General features: G+C 38.4%; 2 protein-coding genes across 2 annotated transcripts in view; both read left to right on the top strand.

The window, feature by feature from the left end:
• The window catches only part of SHANK2 (SH3 and multiple ankyrin repeat domains 2), a 297,654-nt gene that overhangs the window by 260,118 nt on the left and 20,958 nt on the right, over window positions 1-16,578 (top strand). Inside the window, exon 17 of the mRNA XM_085300991.1 lies at window positions 936-1,016. Coding sequence (XP_085157117.1) covers window positions 936-1,016 — 81 coding nt within the window. The remainder of the gene's footprint in view (window positions 1-935; window positions 1,017-16,578) is intronic.
• On the top strand, window positions 10,859-16,407 carry LOC146598162 (uncharacterized). Its single transcript, XM_085300933.1, has 2 exons — window positions 10,859-11,032; window positions 15,484-16,407. Exons 1-2 carry the CDS (start codon window positions 10,954-10,956, stop codon window positions 16,344-16,346), a joined length of 942 nt encoding a protein of 313 aa, XP_085157059.1. The 5' UTR covers window positions 10,859-10,953; the 3' UTR covers window positions 16,347-16,407.

Here is a 16,578-nt window from a genome sequence, read left to right as displayed (position 1 = left end):
AAGTTGGTGATGGAACCTAACAGAGAAAATGATGCTGACCTAGCGGATAGAGTTGCTATGGGAAAATGCTGCCTATTTCTTTTCTCTCTCTCTCTTAAATTAGTTTTCAAATGTGTTTTCCAAGTGGAGTATGCTGATGTATAATATTGACCAAAATACTTCTGAATTTTTCCTGGTGTTCCAGCAACTTCTGCTTCCTGGAAACCTTGTTTTCCTACCAACATTGGCTTAAGGACAAGTGGATTCTTTTTTGGTGTTACTCATATTTCTGCCTCCAGAAATGTTACCTCCAGTAACATATTGTCTGGCTTGGCTATCTTTGAAGCTCGCAGGAAATATTGTACATCAGGACACCCAAGAAACATGCTGAATTTTAGATTCAATGCTCAATGATTGCCTTGATATTTTAAGATCAACTTTAAGTGTTATTTATTCTGAGGATCACCTATTTTCCTAAGGCTCACCATGACTATGAAGATCAGTTTGAATCTTCTTATCTTTCCCAGATTTAACAGCAGGCAAAGTTTCTTCAACGATGAGATTAATCTGGCAGAGACTTAGCTGATTTCCAAGAGATTTTTAGCTCTGTACACTTCTTAGCAGGAGGGGCATAAGTGCTGTGAGGTGCTTTCTCTAGAAGGCCTTTTTCCTAGTGAAAAATAGAAGTGCAGAATTATTTAGCTTTAAATGTTTTTATGTATCCTGTTACATAAAAGCCTACTGATGTGTCAAACAACCTACGCTAAAAGTAGAATAGTGCGGAAATTCAATGAAAAGCAGCTGAGGTTTTTTTCCTCTGCATGTATGTATTTAATATTACCTTAATTATTTAGTGTGACATAGTCTTTTGACCAAATATGAATTTGTGTTTGCAAACATATAGTGTTTGAGATATGTATTTACTTGTATTTTATATCCTTCTGTTTAATGCAAAGCCCCACCACCTCCTAAGAGAGCTCCAACCACTGCACTGACCTTGCGGTCTAAGTCAATGACCTCAGAGCTTGAAGAGCTTGGTAAGAAAGTGTTTTTTGACAAGCATGCTGGRATAGTGGAAATTTTAAAATATAAATATATGTTAAATTGATTAAAGGGAACTGCTCTGCATACACCAACTAGAACAGAAAAGGTTTTAAGAATGCTGCATCTTTGGAGAGTTCAAATATGCATGATTTGCATGAGTAATTTTTTTTAACTTGTGCCTTTACTGCTGTGCAAGAGAATGTTAATACTTTTTTGTGCATCATCAAAGTTTGGCACATCTTCTAAGAAGTAATGCCGTACCATATTTTATTAGCTTTGCTTTCTAAATTTTCAGTTCATCTAATATTGTTTTATTTTAAATTTCTGTGGCCTCTCATTAGTGGATAAAGGTAAGCTACCAGAAGCTGTTGTTAAAAAGCTGACAGTGTTAAAGCAGCTTCAACTTCAACTTGTTTTCTTTAGACTCCGTGATCTGAAAAAGTGCATATTATGATATCACTTTGACTTCTGTGCATGATCTAAACATAATGCTTCTTACTATTGGTAATATAAAAGTATTGAGAATTCTTTTTTTTTGCTAATTTTAAGAAACTTGATTATAGATTCCTTTGTGTGATCATCTGCATTCTAGATATTGATAATTCTTCAGGAATTTTGATTTATTTTATAGAAGTAAATGAAGTAATAGTTCTTTTCTTTTTGGTGTTAATCTGCTAGGTCATTAGAAGACAGTTTTTCTTCAGCTAGACTAACAAATATGTTATGAATGGGACCATATATGCAATGGCAAAAACCCAATGCATATTCATATATGGCTATTCCACTAGAATAAAGTGTTCAGTAAGTGATGTTGGGTATAAAAACAAACTGTATCACTGCAGAATAATACAGTCTATCGTACAGCAAAGCTCTTTTCCCCACCACTGTAATCCTACATTGATCTAAATACTTATATTTTGTAATAATTTTAGTTTTTGACATAGACTCATATGAAGGCCAACTGGAAGGAGTCAAAGCTTTGTGGATAAATGGCCACTTTTTCCCCTAGATATCGATGTTTTCTGGAGCAGATGGACCCCATCCATCCTTTAGTGAGTCAAAACTCACATAGCTGCAGTGGGAAGTCTAACCAAGGAAGGGGTGCTGAACAGGTTACTTACTGTCTTCTGCATGGTCTAACAACCACAGGAAGACCTAAAGGAAGCATTCTGATTATTTAGATCTAATAGATCTCATAAAATTTGATTATTTTGTGCTGTGAACTTTAGTAGCCTGACTAACGGTTTCTACGGTTTATGAAAGCTCCACATTTTTCTTCCAGGATTAGAATGTAGAATTTTCTCCCATGCCCCATTTTTTAGTTTGGGGTGTTTTGATTTGTTTTCCTTTTATGGAATGCAAAGAGTCTTGGTGGTTCATCAACAAACAGTTCTAAAGGGCCCGGGAAGGAGGGAAAAACTTAGGCACCATTTTTTTCCCCCTTCATTTTCCCCTTCCATAAGTCCCTGAGGACATTCTTGTATTTCTCTTACTTTTCAGTCCTACGTAGTAGATACCATTCTTAAAGGAGAGAGGAGCAACACTCTTTTCTAGGGAAAAATAGCTTAATAATAGTAAAGCTACCTCTGCAATGAAGAGCGTCGTAGCTTGGTTTACTCTCCCCCTCGTTCACAGCATAGTACCTGGTCTGCTCCTTGTTCTCGCCAGCTCCCAGGAACCATTGCCGCTCTTGTGACTAGCAGCCATGGGATGTCCTTGAGTCCTTAAGCATGTTCCTGCTCCTTATCTTTATCCAGATGGGGCAAATGGTACGATGGCAAGACTTTACTGTGCTGAAGACTAGTGCTTGAGTACCAAAAGCCTGCTCCAGAAGTATATGTCCTCTAATAAAGCTGTAGTAATACTAGAGCATGGCAAAATTTTTTCCTTTTCCTAAACAGGCCTGTAAATGCCAGTTCCATGATATGCTGAACATTTGCCACCCTAGCAAACRATACGACTACTATTATAAATAACATCGGTAGTCTACCTGTTTTAATATTTGTCATGTAAAGAGTCTAGTATGAGAAGAAACAGTAATTCTTAAATTGCACATCAATTGAACAAGCTCCCAAAGAGAAAATTTTCTCACTAGCACAAGTTAAAAGTTGTCTTCTGACACAAAACACAGATTGTGTGTGTGTGCATATATATATACATACAATTTATATATCTATATATGTATATGTGTATATATTGGACATCTGTATAAACTATGAGAACAGCCACACTTTTTTTCTATCTGTTAAACTATTTTATTTAATTAATATGCATTTGTTTCATAAAATGTATRTATAAAATAAATAGGAGGTGTTTTTAGATGAACACTGTGGATGTTCTCATTGATATATGTGTAATCTTTTCGGAATTGAAGAAATTCATAGTCTCAATAATGTCTCGTGGCAAAGAATACCACAGACTAATCATGTGCTGTGTACAAATGTATTTCCTTTTTATTGGTTCTAAATGTGATATTTTTAATTTTATTGAGTGTCCCTTGTTATGTAGTATAAGAAGAAGATAAATAGAAATTCCCTATACATTTTCTCTTAGAGAAAATTATTATTTTCTTATTTTTTTCATTTCTCCTAGATGAGCTAAATAATACTAATTTTTTTAAAAAAATATGCATCTTGCAGTCTTTCCAGTCACTTCTTTTGGCCTGGCTCTGAACTGTATTTGTGGTTTTATTCACATACTTTCAGCTGCTCTATTCTCCATAATATTAAGTGCTATATCAGACCATCCTAGTCATTCTCTTTCAAATGAGTTAACACAAAATATGGCAGATAATGTGTTAACAGTCCCTTTCCATTTTGATCTGCAAAGGCATGAAATTGCCCTACCATCATTATCCATTTCAGTGCCCTAGCATCAATAAGTTGCCCAAATTACTACATTTTTTAAAGAATTTAGAAATTGTGTAAGTCATCTCTACAGTGGAGCGATTTCCTATAGTCAAGGTATAAAGCCTGGGCTTATGCCAAGCTGTTTATCTTCAGTGGTGGATAGATACATGCACAGTACAGGTTAGCAGGGAGAGACTGACTTCTTAGAGACAGAAGAAAAATGTTTATGTTCAAAATAACAGACAAGGATTTAGCATTAAAAATTACCTTCAGAATTGATTCACAGTTCATTCCCTTTCTATTTCCAAGCTTCAGTACGGAAGAAGAAGGGTAAGGGGAAGCATTTTGTCTCTTGTTTAACCTGTTTCTCACCTTTCCATAGTGAAGGATAATAACATAATTGTAAATGTTGACATATGGTCCAGTTTATTTTATGGTGTCAAATGTACATTAGTTATTGTATATGTTTTTTAGTTATTTAGTTAATCAATTGCAAACACACTAAGAACTAAAGCAGAAGACTACATTCAAAAATATTCCCCCCATTTCTTCCTTTTGTCTCCCTTCCTTCATCTTACCTTTTTTTTCCTTCCTTGTATCCAACTCTTTCGAAAATCCTTCCATACCATCTCCTCGCAGTTACTGTGCTAACTGGTGGCCACGGAGACTATGTGGCAAGTAACATAGCCTCAGTGTAGTCCTACATTAGTGACTCGCTTGTCTGTTTAATGGCCAGATGTTCCTCACATAACCACACTGTCTCTGTCTCAGAAGTAGGGATCTTGCACACAACACCTTGAATTTTTGCCCTGGAGAAATGCTGCTCTGCACAATTTTAAGTTTTCGGTATAACATCTTCCACACTGTCCCGTATGCATGGAAAGCCCTCCCTGGACTGATTCATAAGGCCGCTACCTTCTCCTTGAAATCTCTCCTTAAGACCCACCTTCACCGTGGTCCCTATAAAGTTATCATCTAAGTAGCGATGGCTAGGTGGAGGGGCAGGTAGAAATAGTTATACTGTTCTGGTAGTTTTTATAAGTGTAACTGTATATATATATGTATACAAATTTTATTTGTGTTTAGCTGTATTTTTTCCGTACTCTTGTATGTCATTTTGCTTTCTTAGATTGTGAGCTCTCTTGAGCAGGGCCTGTGTCGCTGTACCTGTTTTCATGGCATCTAGCCCAAGGACAAGCCCCAAACCCCGCTGGGCCCTGGGTGAGAGCCAGCAGGACAGTTCACGTCCTGCTCGTGGAAGTCGAGTGTCGCTGAAAGGAAAGGAAGTTGTAGGCAGTGGCTTCTCTCTGCAGTGAAGTCTTTGGTTGCATCGTTCTAGTGCAAAACCAGACTGATTAGTTATTTTCTCCTCTTTATTTTTCTCTTCTTTCCTGACCTTCTTTCCTGACTAGAGGTTCCTGCTAGTGATATTTTCTCTCCGTTTGGAGACTATGATAGAGTAAACCCCATTGCTTCTTGTATTCTTCTGAAAAATATGTTTGGGCAGCATATCAAAAATGTTTGCATTGTTATTGTAGAGTTTTCTGTTAGCCAAGAAGAGTTTTCTGGGTTATAGGCGAGAGAGGCATTATGAGGAAAATACGGGTTTTGTGGTTTTGTTTGACTGGTTTTGTTGGTTGTCTTTTGGTGTGCAGGTTCTTCTTGGCTGGGGGGATAGCAGAAGGGAAGAGCATAAGGCAGCATTTTTCTCTTTAGGATATAAGATTTAACATCATATTTGTGCCTAAATAGTACAGACAAGCAGTAAAATCTTTAGTCACAAAAAGTTCACAGCAATATGAACTAGGCAGCGTTATGGTTTTACTGTAGTTTCATAGCAGAAATTACTAAAATATAGACTATACTTCATCTATGCCACTGACTTTTTCTGTATCAGAGGGAGAGCACCCAACTTCAAAATGCATGTTTGGAGGGGATGCTTTTTAATAGTAAAACTAATTTCTGGCTTTTGTGGGGTGTTGGGATTGGAGGAAAAGGCCTTCTTTTCTTTTCTTTTCCTTTTTTTTTTTTTTTTCCTTCTGTGACTTGCGGCACATAAACTAACCATTAGTTGTTGTAGCAATTTTTTTTGAGAGAGCACCTACAATATAATACTAGGTAATGTGTAGTTATCCCGTTAATACTGAAGAATAATCAAAATATTCATGCAGCAAATTAAAATAAAGATTTGAAAATACTCTAAAAATAAGACATTAAAATGCATGAAACTCCTGATGCATTTGTTTCAGTCATAATTTTCATCACCACTGTAGAAAATAGCTATCATTAGAGTTTCAAAATTAATATTTTAAAATAATAATTTTAACTCTGATCATAGAAAGCTTGTGTGGCTTGTGAAAATCTTGTGTTTGAAGAGTTTTTCTTTCAGTTTTTATTTTAACTTGTTTATGGATAATTTTGTGTGGATGGATAACTTTATAATGATATGATTTCTTAAGGAGGAGATCCATAAACTAAGATCTGTAAATGTCTAGATACAGGACTCAAAAGGTTCATACTCCCAAGCTTTTACTGCCAGGAAGTGGACTTGATTTATTGAGTAATTTGGGATTTTCAGTGAATCTGGACAAATCAGTGCTGGGTTAATACTGTGGACAAGTATGAAAAGCCTAAGTGGACAAAGTGCTTAACTTAAAAAGTAAGGTAAAAATTTTATTAAGATCTTTTAAGAAGAGAAATATCGGTTCTGAGCTGTGGGATTTTTTTGTTTGTTTTAAATACTCAAAGTAAAATAATCCCTGTATTTGTGTTGATACTTATCTTCGGGTTTTGATGTGGGCAAAAGTATCTATCAAATATAGATGTAGGATTTTCCCCTCCTTTGAATAGTCTGGATGCTAGTACCACCTCTCAGATGCGGAGTAACTGTGAAATCATCGACATCATAGAATATTGTTACCTGGCATCAAGTTTTAGCAGCAGTTTAAAAGAAAAATATCAGTTGATGGCATTCAGAAGAAATATTATTAGCTCTGTCTCCAATAAGCATTCACACTTCATCCCATTTCTGTTGTCCATTGTTTCAAAGGTGGCAGTGCCTAATGGCATCTGAAACAATGAAATTGCAGAGCAAATACATATAAATGAATGCCAAACAGTGGTTTAGCTTAAAGTGTTAATGTTATATTTGAAGAAACCACTCACAGAGACGGCTGGGTTCAAAAATCATTTTTGTATTTCAATATGCTGGAGTTGATGATGGAGATTTGTCTGCAGGAAACAGTGGAAGTACCGTCAAGGCAACTCTTACAGCATACACAACTTCGACTCCTTTGATAGTTTCCGGTACCAGCAGTGCTTGTATGTAGGAAGAAGGTTTTCTGATCTTCACCAGACACTGTATTTTAGAAGATGAGAGCAAAAGGCATCAGGCTTAATGAAGAATTCTTGAAAGGTGTCCTTGTAAGTAATTGATTTGCATTACATATTTGAAATTCTAATGAGATAGCAATGTAGTAATAAGATAAAGGTTGTCATCAAGTTGTCATTTTCACAACATGAAGCAGTGACTCTGGGAGGAATTTTGATTATGACAAAATTTGGGCCCCATTTTTGTATTGATGTAGCAAGGTACAGGTTTTATGACTTACAGTCAAACTGTGGGCAGCTCTCACCAGTGTAAGAAGGTATAGGTTTTAGACCACATTTTTAAAATACATTCAAACAGAGAAGTATTAAAAGCTCCTTTTTTCAAGGAGAAAAATGCTAATCCTGTTTTCCACTGAAAAAAGTTGGCACCTAGCTGGAGATGGGCTTATTTTTAGCAACTTTGGGCATAGATTCTTAAATTAGCAGGTAACTCTCAGTATTGAACACTTTTTCAAAGTCAAGTTTATATTGCTCAAGGAGGGCAGCTCTGACATTCAGAAAGCACTGAGCAGAAGTCAGCTGAGGCTCTGTGTGGGTATTCTCATTTACTCTAGTATTATTCCAAGTTTAGCAGATTATTCTCAAATATGAAGTGCCCTTTCATGATACTTGTTTTTCTTTACTACAGGACAGTAATTGAAAAGGTTTTCAAAGGCCTTTCTACAACAGCCAAACAAGACAATAGTATAAAAGAAGTTGGAAAAGGAATTGTAAGTGTTAAGGGAAACGTGGTTTTGTAGCATTTGGAGCCAGATGAGCGAAATACGTTGGCATATGTGAGTGTCACTGGTTATACTCAGATATTATTAATTGAATATCAAACAACATATTCAAAATCATGAATGCTTGAGGAACAGTAAAAATTGCATGTTTTCCCCAACATGGTACAATTAGGTCAATGGAAGACTTTTCAACACTTTTAATGTGTTCTCTCTCTTTTTCAGGAGCCAGGGAGATGAAGGTGTTATCTCCCTCATCTCAAAACTCCCTTTGCTGCTATTTCGCTTTTTTTCCCCTTCAGATGTTCATATATCCATGTTAATTAACTTCTTACATAATTAAAAATAAATGTTTTTAGATAATTCATCATAGTTTGCTTGTTTTTTCCCCTCGGTGTGAAGTGTGAGAGTAAGTGTCAGAACAGAGACGGTTGCAAGTGTTCTAGGTCATTCCCCTCTTCTTTTTGGTTTGTTTTGGTTAATTGTGTTGCTTTTGTGACTAGACCCAATTTTCAAATGCTGTCTCTTAAACAGAACATCAAACTGCCACTTAAATTCCACCTGGCTTGCAGGATAGGAGTGGGTATTGACTATATTCTCTGCTTTGTTTTTGTTCTTAAACAGAAACCAGTGTTAAACAATGACCATTCCTCTTTCAAGGTAGGCTGAATTGTAAGGCTTCAGGATTGCAGGTGCATTTTAAATACCTGTATAATTATTTCGTAATTGAACATACTGTTAAAGAGCTGGTACTTGAAAATTGCATCTGTAGCAAGAATTTGAACATGCCAGTTTTCTACCTTCCTTAAAATTATCTTTTGATGGTGTGATTATGATATGTAAATGTGACTTATATGTACTGATGTGAAGATATTTTCAACCCTAGAAACACAAATAAGACTTTCCTATGAGAAAGTTTTGATTCTTCCTTATTGTGAATACATACAGATCATTCATATAAATCATGTAATGATATTTATAGATATTAGATGTTAAATGCTTAATTTGTCACTAAACAGCTTTTATGTTTTACTGATTTATTTTATATATTTTTCCTTTTTTTTTTTTTTTTTGATTTTAGTGCACTTTGTATAGCTTACAATGTCCCAGATATACACTCGTATTTTTACTATATTTTTATGAACGGAAGGTTTTTCAAATGGCTTCTGCTTTTACTGTATTGGAAAGCACTTTTGTTATTTCCTCCTTATGCTAACTGCTAAAGTAATAATCTCTGCCTGTTGTTTACAGGATGGTAAATATATGATTTTGGCACTGTGATTTAAACACAGTCCTGCAAACTGCTTATTTGGGGTTGGGCTGGAACAAGTTAATTCCAGATTAAGATGTGGTGGCAGATTTGTGAAGATTAGCCTAATCTTGTAAATGAAAACTCAGAATCATTCCATTTCTATGTATTTTTTTAACTATAACATTACATGATATTATTGTAGGCTCAGCTTTTTGTTTCTTACCTCTAAATATGATCATAAACAACAAATATGAATTTAAATCTTAACCTTTAAAATTCTTAGTCTGAAACAATGCTTTAGCTAAGTTTTGTTTTTAAATTACTAGCAGTATTAGATGTAGTTATACCTTACCTACTTTTGATCTTTGATTAATTTTTATATGTCTATTCATGTTTGACTAGCTAACAAAAGCATTAGTCTTCAGCAGGTAAAACAATGATATACAAATAGGAGTCACCTGCTTTTCCTCAAGATATTAGAGATCTATTTGTCGAGTTGAATTGCTTTTATCACAAGCAACACCATCTTCTGTAGTCCGATCAAGCTTTCTTTTGAAGTCAGTTAGTTCTTCTTGCTACTACCCCTCTCAGTGCTCTTCTAGAATTTTGAAAACTTCATCTAGATTCCCATACATAGCATTTGCTCGAATTGTCCTTTAAAATAGTTCCTCATGCACGGAGACTTTTGCCCTGAGGTATATTATCAAGTTGCTTCCCAGCCATTCTTTCACAAACTAAGCAGGACAAGGTCTTTTGCCTCTGTATGGGAAGCTGGACAAAGATCCCAAAGGAGTACAATGGAAGTAAGTCTTCCTACTTACTTCCTACCACCTACTTCTGTTAGATGGTTACCTTCATTCACTCATGCAAATTTGTAAAGATCGATATCAATTATGCTCAAATTAGCTTCTAATCTTTGTGCTAAAACAATCCACTTATACATAAAATTACAAAAAAAAAATCTTGAGACAGAAGCAGCATCAAAGTCATATTTTTATGTAGTTTTAGTAAATCTCTATGCATAATCACACATAGATACTACCCTGGTAATTTTAGTATTGCTTATATAAATGATTTTTGCAGATTATTGACAAACACAAATTATATCAGCAAATGAAAGAACTTAAACTAAACTTGCAAACGTCACGCTAGGGCAGGCAATGGAACAAAGCATGTGCAGCAGCTAACATTGAGGGCTAAGCTCCTAGACCTTTTGGCAGCAAGGAAGAATGAATGTACTGTGTTCCCATCACTTTTCAAAAGGAAAAATGCATGTGCAAATATTTGACTGTGATTGACTGCAGATGCTAGACAAGGTGGGTGATACTACAGCATATAGGTGCAATTGGCATTGTATTAAGTTTTGCATAACTGATTGTGCCTGGTACAGTTTCTGTCTGTATCTATCTTAGGTATTTACAAGGCATCTATCACCTTGGTACCTAAGCAGTTTGAAAAATGCACCCACCACAGGAGGCATGATGCAGATACAGGCAGAGGCCCAGGTCCAGAGCAGCAGAGGCAGGTCCCAGGAAGCTCCCCAACTGTGGTACCGCTGTTGTTGAGCTCCTGGCCCATTTGTTGTGGCCAAGGAACATCTCCACCTACCTGTCAGCAGGAAGACGGTACCCCACCCCTCAAGTCCAGCTCCACTGGTGGGCAATCTGAAAAGGAAAGATAATGGAAAAGGCAACGATCCAGTAGCAGAGGTGAAACAGAAATGGTGGGATTTCAAAAGGAGGGATTCTTAAAGAGCAGCACATCTCAGGGGAGGGATCAACTGCCAGTCCAAGTGGCAGGTAAGGCACAACACAGGCATAAGTCTCGAATGTTCTTCAGTGAACAAAAGTTAAAGAAATACCTCTGATGTCTCTAAAGTTTGTCTCTACCCAAAGCCCCCTGTAGCCTGTGCTCTGTTCTTGGCCTCTGTCTTGGTCCTCTATCCCTATGGCTGAATTGACCGTTCAGTTCTCTGGGTAAAGCGCTGTCAATAATTTATAGACTCCTAAGCATGGCCGATGACAAACTTGAAGGACTGTTGCCAAAGAGATGTGATAATGAATGTCACGGTATGAGGAGACAGCACGGCATAGCAGTGCTCCAAAATGATGTACATATTCATGAACGTGGCATAATCCTGGCTTCCAGTCACAGTCTTCAGGACAGCAGTGGGCAAACCACAAATCCCCCACACGGGCACAAAAGACACAACAGTTCTGCTGTGGTCGCCAGAAGAAATTCCAACACTGATCTGCCACATCCGGCAAAGCTCTGTGTCAGCCCAACACAAACACCCATACAGGCAGCCAGCTACAGCCTTTGCTGCAGAAACAGAGGACTTGTCTGACAACAGGAAAGAAAGGAGGATAGCTGTCACATCGACCACTTCACTAACAGATCTCACTTTTTTAAAAAAAAAAAAAAAAAAGTGTAATAGAGCGAGGTAAATGAGAACGCAGTCTTTAGAGACCTGCGAGTCCCATCGGACTTTTGAAAATAGCTGCATAGTACTCAGTGAAGTGGGTCACTGACTTCCAGATGTTTGTTTCCCTTAGCCCATATGCATGCTCCCTTCTGGTTCACTTATTTGGTCATTTGGGGAGCATTTGGGAATCATGCCCTGTCAGAGCAAGGGACATGAGGTCAGGAACACGAAGTCATGACTTTGGAGACCGCCAGAGTTTGTTGGCTGATGTCATTAGGTATAAATATAAGGGTATATATAAAAAGACACAAGTGACCTATTTTGCATGCAGGTTGTATATATCGCTGTGAGCAAGCTGCTGCATGTAGGAATGGTGTATAAGGTGGAAACAACTAGAAAGATGAGAGAATCTGACCTCTTCCCTTTGCTTCACACCGAAGGAAGCTAGCTGTGCTTCTTTGTACCCACTGTATTTAAAACTTGGTTTAAAAAGAGAGTTTTTAAAGCCAGTTAACAACCAACTAAAATCAACTGTGTTGATATATAGCTTGGTCTACAGCCAATTTTGGCTTGGCATTCTTAATGCCTTTTCTTCTTCTTTTTTTTTTTTTTTTTTTAAGAAGTCGCCCCTTTGCCGCAGAAATGAGGTTAAAAACAGCTAGTTCATATAACTGTTTCAGCTAGCTTTAATGCTGCTGTTTGCAGCTGCCAGAGTGGCCTTGCAAATCAGCTCATCTGTTCTCTGGCTGATGAAAATAGTTTCTTACCAAACCAAGTTTTCCAGTGCCCCTACTGTAACTGGCACACCTTTTCCACAGCACCAACCTAGCAGCTGGTGCCATCATCTAAACAAGATGTGGTCTGAATTTAGGGCGACTTTTGGTCATCAAGGAATGGATTTATTGGGCAGAGACTGACACATCATCACTGTGGTGTCAGCCATTGACCTTGAGGCAGAGTTCCCATGATTGCTCTGCAGCGAATGAAAGCTCGTGTAAGGCCATACCTGTAGTGCACCCTTGCTTTTCCCATGCCCATGTCAATGCTTCAAAAAGTTTCCATAAGCCAGAGTTACTAGAATTGTTGAGCATTTCATTATGAATAATACCAGTTAATGAATATACCTCCTTTTCATTAGTAGACGAGTTAACAAACCTATCCCAATACCTGTGAATGTATTCATTATTCATAAGTATTCGCCAGTAGTTTCCACAATTAACTTTCTGCCCATTGGTTTTCACAGACTGTTTGCTAAGACTATTTGTCATTTGTGTCATTGGTCACATGTGCCAGATGCTGTTCTTTCAGCTCTTTGATCAGGGCTGAAAATATTGATTAGGAGCTTGGCAAATGATAAATTTGCTTAGAGAATGAAGAATTTCTGCAAAAATTTATTACATTTTTTTCAGAGCAACATACTTCCACAAGCCTCTGGCAAGTGTGTAAACAAGCACAAATAACAAAAGTGATATGATGCCCCTGAATCTCAACAAACTAAACTCAGTGATACTATTTACAGAAATATTCATAAATTAATGCGGGGTCTGGAGTTTTTCATTTTGTTTTGTTTCAGTTTTTGACTTTTAATTTAGTTTGGTTCTATTACTTACCATTGCTAGATGAGCTCTGTTTTGAACATTTGTCAGGAAAATGGAGTTTTCAAATACAGAGAATTTTCTGATGACATGTCAAAAGAATTACAAAGACTTTTTGTATGACCAGTGGCTCTACCAGAATGAATATATATAAGCCCTTATCCTTCTCTGATTCCATAGAATTTAACTGAAATGTGTGTTTGCTATGTGTGGTAAAAATAGGTCCCCTGTTTTGGGGGATTTTTTTTCATGTGTACTCAGATAGGGAAATGCTGAAACTTAATTTCATGATCCTACACAATAGTTGCTAAGAGAGATTTGTTAATGAAGGATTGCAGCTATGGCTGTATTCAAAAGGCAAAGGGAGGAAGAATTGCAAGGAAGAAGCAGTTATTGCAGTTAGGTTGATATACAGTCCCTTTCAAATCTCCATGGAGTGGAAGAGCCAATGATTGCATGACAGTTTGTCCCTAAAATTCATTTTCATAAGGAACTCATGCCTTTTTACAAATACAATCTCATCCTCACTTTCCATAAAACATGCAACTGGACAGTCCGGCTAGACACAGACAGAATGTGAATACTTTGAATGTGAATACTTTGAAGTAGTGAACATGCTAAATGCACAAGTAGTATCCATGATTTTAGCATTAAAAAAATCATAATTAAACGAGAGAGAATCCCTTTCAGAGCAGTGTAATATTGGAGGCACTTAGGTATAGAAATAACAAGTGCCATATTAGAATTAGGGTAGACAAGGACTAATACATAGGAAGAGGGATCTTTGGGTCTATCAGAAGCAGCTTTAAACTAATATATAAAATCAAAAAAAAAAACCCTCTGATTCATAAATAAAACTAGAAAAAGTATCATTTTTGCCTAAACTCAGCAGTACCTTCCAGATATAAGCTCAGTAGTTCAAATACAGTTCTTAGGAGCAGCATATAAGTATTTTCAAAGAGCAGAAATTAATCCTTAAAAACAACATTTTTCAAGACTGGGGTGCCAGAGAGTAGCTATGTTACTGACCTGGCATTCAGAACACTATAGCACAAATAACACAGACAGCCAGGTAGTGACAGTCAACTGTTGTTCAGATAATAGTCTCACTGACAACAGCACCTCTCTCATGTATCCCTTGCCTGAGAGTTAGCAATGCAGGCTACAGTATTGCACATTTTAGCTGGACCACCCCAGATTAATTTCTGATGACCAAATTGTCCCCCCGAAAAACAAGGCGGACTCATTTTTTTAATTCAAGTCTGGAAAGGGTGAGCGTTACGGCCACTGATTCATGTAATCAAGCATGGTGCTGGGCAAATCATGCTCCAGTATGAGCCGATGATTGCTGTGGGTGCAAAAAGCTTAGCCATTTCCAGCCTTTGGGAGTGCATTTTATATAGGGGAGGATTTAGAGTAAGCACATATGTAATATCCTCCTCATTAATAACATGCCTCTTTGCACACTAAGCTGTCACAGGGAAGCACTTGCACCCACATTTCCACTATATGCCCTCAGGCAAGGGAAGAGGTAGCCAGGGAAGGGCAAAACGAAGTGTATTTTCAGAAGCCATGATATCCTGGTGAGCAATGCCCTCAGAAAGCATTACTAGTTTGGAGAGAACAACAAGAAAAATTGTGCCAGTGTTGGGAAGGGCATTGCTCACAGGATGAGTGCTGTGGACAGCCACCATTGCTCTGCAGCAGTGATTTGGGAGAGAAAACACTGGGGGTGGGGGTGACATGAGACGTCGGACAAAAGAGAAGATAGCCAGCAGAGCTGCAGAACAACAAAGGGCTGCCACTCAGGCCAGTGGTGGAGCACATCTGGCACCACAGGAAGCTCCACTGGACACTTGGCCCTGAGCTCGTCCCAGGGATGTCTGACTGACACCACTGCAGTGCATAGGTGAGCTTCTTGATAGGTTCACTGACATTTCCTGTCACAGTCACAATGAGGTGAATTGGTAGTTCCTGCCTTGGGATGCAGCATGGCTGTGTGTGTTATGGGTACAGGACAGTGTGCATTTTTATAAAAAAGACCGGTTAATAACTTCAACTGCCACGTGCCCAATTCAGTCACTAAACTTTAGTCCACCTTCTGTTTGCCCAAACACATACACTCTGGCTTCCCAACTGGCTTCTTTCTATGTGTTGTCCAATGCATGTAGATACCTCCATCTACCTGGCCTCAGATACAGTGGTTGTTGCTCCTCTATTTGATTGCCAGATGTCACTGGGGAACAAGATGGGGAGGTTCCTGGATCCTCGGGGCAAGCTGGCCGTCACAGAGGGAGCTCACCATCCACGCCGGCAGAAGAACAGGAATCCTCGGTGCCTGCCTCTGATGAAGACTCGCCGGCCAGGACCACAGAGAGCTGGCAGTGGCCATTGTCCTCGTCTGAAACACACAGCAACGTTGGGGAAGATTTTGAGGGATTTCAAACACCAGCGCGGACTCCGGAGTGTACCATGGACATACAGTCTCCTGGGGATCAGTCACTCAGTAGGACTCCTCAGTTTGAAAGTGACTCTCCTGAGGAGGAGGAGGGAAATGATGAAATGAATGAAGAGAACCGCGGTGTTGAGCCTGTCACTAGGGATCGGGGTTGGAGAGGGCAGCCCCAGCTAACAGAGGGAGAGAAGCTGTTGATGGAAACCAACAGTAGGATTGTGCAGCTGCTGGAAAATATCAAGAGGGAGCATGCACAGTCCATGGGTCTCATGTCGCAGTCCATGGGCCGTATGGAGCTGCAGCTAGGCATTGTGGCTACCTCCACAAGAGCCATCCATAACTACCTGTCAGAGATTTTAGCTTTCCTCAAACAGCCAAGGACACAGGTCCTTGAGACACGAATCTCCCAAAGAGCCACCCCCCATGTTGAGTTAACCTGTGCCTCAACATGGACTGGTGAGGACGCAGTGGCAGCCTCCACTGTGTGCTTACCAGGAGGTGAAGGGACAAGTGACTCTCGAGAACCACCACAGGCCACTCTGCCTTGTCGCAGTGGCCGGCTGCAGAGAGCCATAACTGAGAGGGCCTCATTGCCCATGCCTACACGCCAGGCAAAAGGGGGAGGGAAGAAAAAATAACCACACCATAGGATTTTTAGTTTTTTTGGTTTTTTTTTTTTTTTTGTTTTTTTTTTTTTTTTGTTCTTGTTTTTTTAATTCTTAGCCATAAGGCCATTGGTGGCAGATTTCAACCATTTCCACATTGGCTATCATTTTATTCTGGCTGACTAGATTAGTCTAACATTTTGTAGTTTATATTTGCACTGTTAACAATGTGTGCTGCTGGTATTTGAAGAACATTTGCCTCTGT

The sequence above is a fragment of the Rhea americana genome, unplaced genomic scaffold (genome assembly GCF_003343005.1).
Source record: "Rhea americana isolate MKP2758 unplaced genomic scaffold, rheAme1 scaffold_17, whole genome shotgun sequence".
Lineage (NCBI taxonomy): Eukaryota > Metazoa > Chordata > Aves > Rheiformes > Rheidae > Rhea > Rhea americana.
The sequence above is the reverse complement of the archived record's forward strand: the minus strand, read 5'-3'. Positions and strand labels throughout refer to the sequence as shown.